At 48.6% G+C, this 6130-nt stretch overlaps 1 protein-coding gene across 1 annotated transcript; it reads right to left on the bottom strand.

The window, feature by feature from the left end:
• Positions 1-3756: 3756 nt before the first annotated feature.
• On the bottom strand, positions 3757-5895 carry LOC138955770 (uncharacterized). The gene has a single exon (XM_070327307.1). It carries the CDS (start codon positions 5893-5895, stop codon positions 3757-3759), a length of 2139 nt encoding a protein of 712 aa, XP_070183408.1.
• Between the last annotated feature and the right edge of the window lie 235 nt (positions 5896-6130).

Here is a 6130-nt window from a genome sequence, read left to right as displayed (position 1 = left end):
TTTGGTGTTTAACGTCATTTTCAACCACGAAGGTTATATCGCGACGGGGAAAGGGGGGAGATGGGATAGAGCCACTTGTTAATTGTTTCTTGTTCACAAAAGCACCAATCAAAAAATTGCTCCAGGGGAGAAGTCCAGTTCACCAAGGGGAAAGACTGCACGGGGTGTCTTTTTCAAACAGTCACGTTTGACGGACGGCTAATGTGAACAAAGCGTTGACACAGTCGTTCAGTGACATGCTTGCAATGCTACAAGAACTACACCTCTGATCACCAGGGCTATGATAAAGTCGTTCAGTGACATGCTTGCAATGCTACAAGAACTTGCAAGGCTACACAAAAATCACTATCTACCCGACGCTTTGAGATTTTCACCTGGCCGTGCCCCCCCCCCCCCCCCCCCCAACTGTACTTAACGAAATGAATCTATTGATCGCCACCCCATTCAATCAGTCCCGTCAAAATCAATAATTCACTTTGAAACACACACACACACACACACACACACACACACACACACACACACACACACACACACACACACACGCACACACAAACACACACACACACACACACACAAACACACACAAACACACACACACAAACACACAAACACACACACACACAAACACACACAAACACACACACACACACAAACACACACACACACACAAACACAAACACACACACACACACACACAAACACACACACACACACACAAACACACACAAACACACACACACACACAAACACACACACACACACACAAACACAAACACACACACACACCGGCTAGATGTGTCACCAAGGAGAATGGATACTGTCTGTGCAGTTTTTATCTACACGACCTACCTGCAGATCAAGTTCTCTCTTTCACTTTCTCTCCCTGTCTCTCTCTCCCTCTGTATCTATATATATATATACGACTAGTGTCTGTCTGTCTGTCTGTCTGTCTGTCTGTCTGTCTGTTCGCGATGCACGGCCAAAGTTCTCGGTGAATCTTTTTCAAATTTGGACACCGTATTCAGCTACACCCCGGACACAACCTCATCGATGAGATATTTCAACACGTGCTCTCAGCGCGCAGCGCTGTGCGCGCTGAACCGATTTTTTTGTTTTGTTTTTGGTTTTGGAAGCCGGTACCCGGCGAAGCGGTTAATTATCTACATATATCTCACTGACTCTCTCTGTCTCTCTTTCTATCTCTCTTACTTTCTCTCTCTGATTATCTCTAACTTTCTCTCTGTAGAGGTTACAACACGGATGGGTTTTTATATGGCTTGTATTTCAGTCAAGACCCAGCGGATAAATATCAAGGGACTCACGAGCCTCTGGCGAGCGAATCTCACTGACTCTCTCTGTCTCTCTTTCTATCTCTCTCTGTCTCTGTCTCTCATTTTCTTTCTCTTCTTGTGTCTTCGGACGGAGCAAGACGTGTTATTTTGCTCCGGCTAAAACTTAGGATGGACAGTTGTAAAGTGGTTCCAGGATGACGATTCTTATATCTTCTTGTGGCCCATGATGCATTCTCTCTTGTGTTAAAATGTGATTTGAGGACTCTTTTCGGTTTGAACGTAAGGACATTTTGTGTCATATTTTCCTTTGTTTGCTGCATTTGATTTTGATACTGCAGTCATGTGAGCCAGCTGCCTGTGACATCATGCTACGGGGATTAGCGTCACCGTCTCCTTGAGGCGTCTACACATCCCTTCATGGCGCCAGCCCTGTTTGTGATTAGCTCAATGAGTATGTTGATTAGCTGAGCTTAAAGCCACTCTTGTGTGCTGTGGAGTCTTCCTACATGTGTTGAATCATTATACTGATTATAGTGATACTTTCAAGTGATGTCTTCCGGTTCTCCGTCTGCACAACCCGGATGTCACGTCAAGGCGTGAAATGTAAGTTACTTGTGTTGTTGGTGTTAATAAAAGAAATAACCAAGCCCGTTTTGCATCCTTTTCCAAGTTATTATTCACATTTGTATTCACTCTGTTTCCAACTTCAAGCACACTTATAACACATGCACACGCACACAACTATTAAGCGGTTAGTAAGGGTTAATGGGAATAGTTACTCAGCACCCCTGTGCTAGATCACGATATACAAGCATAAACAAGGCAAGGCAGACGTCCGGCTGCAGCCTTAGCAATCAAACACACGGGGAAAAAAAACCTGCGATAGGTTGCGATCAATAATAATTCAAGGGTCTTCGCCACAGTAATCGTTCATGAAATTCACAAGAAACAGGAAAAATCAATTGAAGATTTAAGAGAATAAGGACTGATCCTGTACATTTAATAGGGAAACCGCATGAAACAAATATTCAAAGAAAGTCTAGGGACTACTCCCTGATGCATATCTTGGGACTCCTCCCGAAGATCAAGAGTTATTGAGACGAGCCTGCGTTGTCTCAATATTTACAAGTTTTTCCTCTCTGTGGGGTAAACAACAAAAAAAATGACTGACACCGTCGGGCCGGGAACAAGAGAGGGGAAAAGATGGAAGACTTAGCTCTTTGTCGGCGAAGATAAGTGTTCCTTGACGGTGACGTCACGTCGACGATAGACTGCTTGCAATTAGCAGGTAAGCTGGTCCTCCCCGTAAGTGTCGACGGGGTAACTTGAAGCTCGGCTCATGCAGCGCGGGCTTCCTGAAGGTGATGCACCAGGGTCTCGACGTCAGTTCATGCGAGAGCGTAGTTATAGCCCCCTACGTCACCCCATCAGCGCCGGCGACAACGAGGACGGACGGCGGTGGAGACGAAGCACGGTGGAGGCGAACCCACCCGGCCTCGACGGTGCACAAATCAAGCTCCGAAGGCGGCGGACATCCCAAGCTGAGAGTGGGACACAGTAGCGCTGCAGGATACTGCCACGGTGACAACACCGGTGACAAGGACGAGGCAACAGGTGGGTTGATGAAGAACATCAAGAAGAAAAGAAGCTGCAACACATTCGATAACCACTGAGTCCCAGAGTCGGCGAAACATATCCTTTCCCCCACTGCCCCCAGCCCTAGGTGTGTACAATAATATTACCCCCAGGAAATATTGTCTTGCGAGCTGTCAATCACCCGGCAACAATATTTACAACAACATAAATCTTTACAATAGCCATGAATGCTATAATCAATTTCCAAAGAACGGAAAGCAACCCAGGCTTGGCATTCTTGATTGTAATACACGTTAACGTCCCTTGATAAAATAACAGTCGTCAAACAAAGCAAAAGCTGGAGTTGTTTTGAACTTGGTTTAAACGTCACCTTGACCACTAATCGTTCTGTCCACTGACAACTGTCAACTAGTGTTAGTTCACACAAAATTTCACACGACAACTGAGACAACGACACCACAGTAGACGACAATAATTACAACCAATAAACAAACGAAACAAGACACATTCCAACACACAATTACCCCAGCGGCTCTTGGTAGTTGCCAACAAAATCCCAACACCGCCACACAGTCCAGACTCTGTCCAGCTTCTCTGCCATCCAAACCGTGAACTCTCGCAGTTCTGTCGTACTCATACGCACGAAACAGAACCCAAGGCCTGCCTAAAAATGCTGCAACGCCAGGTCCGCAGCTAGCGCACGAGATACGCCATCTAAGCGTGCATAATTCGCTGACAGTGTTATAGCAACTGGCACAGGGAAATCGCACGGAATGCACCCATCAACAAACACGCAATGATACATCGCGCCGAAAATAACGCAACATTGCCACCAAGGACAACAGTCGTCAAACACTTGCCACCACTACGTGACAAACCCCCATCCCAGAGGAAACCGCGGGTGACAGGTGACACCGAAGATGGCTATGCCAGAGTGTATGACATGGAAAAGTCTATAAAGAGGTAACTGAAGCACTAGGGACATGCCGGACGGAGGATGGATGGGCCCGATGAGGTCAATCACTACCTGTTTGAAAGGAACATCCACCAGCGGCATTTTCTCGAGAGCAACCCTGCGCAAACTGCCGCGGGGAACCGTGCGCTGACACGACTCGCAAGACGCGACAAACCGGCGAACGTCGGCACACATGCCCGGCCAATAAAAATCCGACCAGATCCGGCTCAACGTGCGTCTAGCAGCTAGGTGGCCGGCCATCGGTGAAGAATGGCCTAGAGTTAAGACCTCGCTGCGGAACGGGTGAGGAACGCAAACTTGGCGGTGGAACACTCCATCAGAACCACAATACTCGCGGTACAAAACGTTGGCGCGATACATGAACCGCACACGGCCTTGACCTTGGGAGGACCACGGGTGCTGGTCGCGAGCCAAATCACGCATCCGTTTGAGAGAAGGGTCAGATTCCTGGGCATCAATCAGTTCTTGCCTAGTCTTCTGAAGACCTTGTGATTTAGGATCGAGGGGAAGATCGCCGCGGGCGTCCTTCTTAGCCTGAGCACGAGTCACAGCGGCACACGAATCGCGCGGGCCGTAAGTCGGGACTTCGACAACCACACCGGAGGGAAGAGTGAAGTGATTCCCGATGAGGACAGAAGTGTTGAGATCATTTACGACATTGATCTCGATAACTCCGGAGTAATAAGGTGTCTCTACATCCACGTGGGCAATCTGAGCGACGCGACTATCCGGGCCGAACGCCCCGGTAAGATCGCGGGTCTTGCCTGTGAAACATGATTTAGGGACGATATCACGCCGAGCCAGCGATATGTTGGAACCCGTGTCTCTGAGAGCCTCGGTCTCAATGCCACAAATTTTTACCTTGACCATGTAGTTATCGCCTGCGGTAGCAGCCTGACAATCTGGACACAACCGAGAACGCAACTTTGGCACAGACCCCTCAGCGGAGATCACATGAACACATCCAAAAATCGCGGACGACTGCCCGGAACCGGTAACCGACGACTTTTCGCGAGCTATGACGTCACGAGCACGCTTGAAGCAATAATCAGCCTCGTGGCCATCCCGATTACAATAATTACAATGTTTCTTTTCCCCGGGCGGCGCATTAATGGTGGCCACCGATTCAGAATTATCCTGAGAGGCAGGAGAACTGACCTGACTCTCCCTCTCCTCAGACTTGGCAGCCTGGCGACGCTGTCTCTGCTTCTTCTTGGCACCGGAAGTACTTACGGCACAGACAGACTCGGCCTGACGACGAGAGAACGGGTTTTTGCAATCCGGCTCGTGGGCTTCTAAATAAGCTTGGGCAGCGGCAGCAGCAGCGTCAGCCGATACGGGTGACCGCTCCTTCACAAATGCTTTGACATCAGCGGGCAGACCGTCGATAAACTGCTCAAGACGAATGAGGTCATAGAGGCTGTCAAAATCACGATTGCCTTTGGCAAGATGAAGCCAACGGTCCAAATACATCTTGCTGCGCTCCAACACCTGCTCGTATGTCTCGGAACCAACACGCTTGGCAGCGCGGAACTTCTCTCTGTACGTCTTTGCCGTGCAATGGAAAGCTTTCAAAAGAGCATCCTTTAAAACGTCATAGTCATCAGCTATTTCAACTGACAGCTTCGTATAAACCTCGGCAGCTTTGCCCTTGAGGTGACCACTCAACCTGAGGGCCCAAGTCGGGACCTCCCACTTCATCTGCGTAGCAATACGCTCAAACTTGGCCAGGTACGTATCTACATCATCCCCATCGTCCAAATAAGGCAACCGAATTTTGTCGGCAATAATGCCAATGTCTGATTGCTTGGACGTGACTGAGGCGGCCGCCAAAGCAACCTGGTGAGCATGCGTTTGTTCCGGGTTGGCTAAAGCGTATGAGTGGCTTTCTTCTTCCATGGCGAGTCGGCGTTTCCTCTCCTCAGCTTCTAGTTCAAAGTTACGTTTCCTCTCTTCGGCCTCAACCACAAAATCCAACAAATCACGCCCGGTAAGACCGGCCTCCTTACCTAACTGAAGGTAGTCCATGGTGGTAGGAGGATTACCTGAGGGAGTAGCAGCCAGCGGAGGAGCAGGAGCGGCAACAAAAGAGGTATCAGAAAGCGAATACTCCGAAGTATCAACTACGTCAGAGGAAGAAGAATTATCGTCGTCAGTGACTGTTTGTTCGGAATAATCAACACGTGGTAAAGAACGTAATTTCCTTGGAGACGAGTCCTTAGACATCGTCTGTGCATGACATCATGAAAACAAGACCGAAACC

The sequence above is a fragment of the Littorina saxatilis genome, unplaced genomic scaffold (assembly GCF_037325665.1).
Source record: "Littorina saxatilis isolate snail1 unplaced genomic scaffold, US_GU_Lsax_2.0 scaffold_1163, whole genome shotgun sequence".
NCBI classification, from domain to species: domain Eukaryota; kingdom Metazoa; phylum Mollusca; class Gastropoda; order Littorinimorpha; family Littorinidae; genus Littorina; species Littorina saxatilis.
The sequence above is the reverse complement of the archived record's forward strand: the minus strand, read 5'-3'. Positions and strand labels throughout refer to the sequence as shown.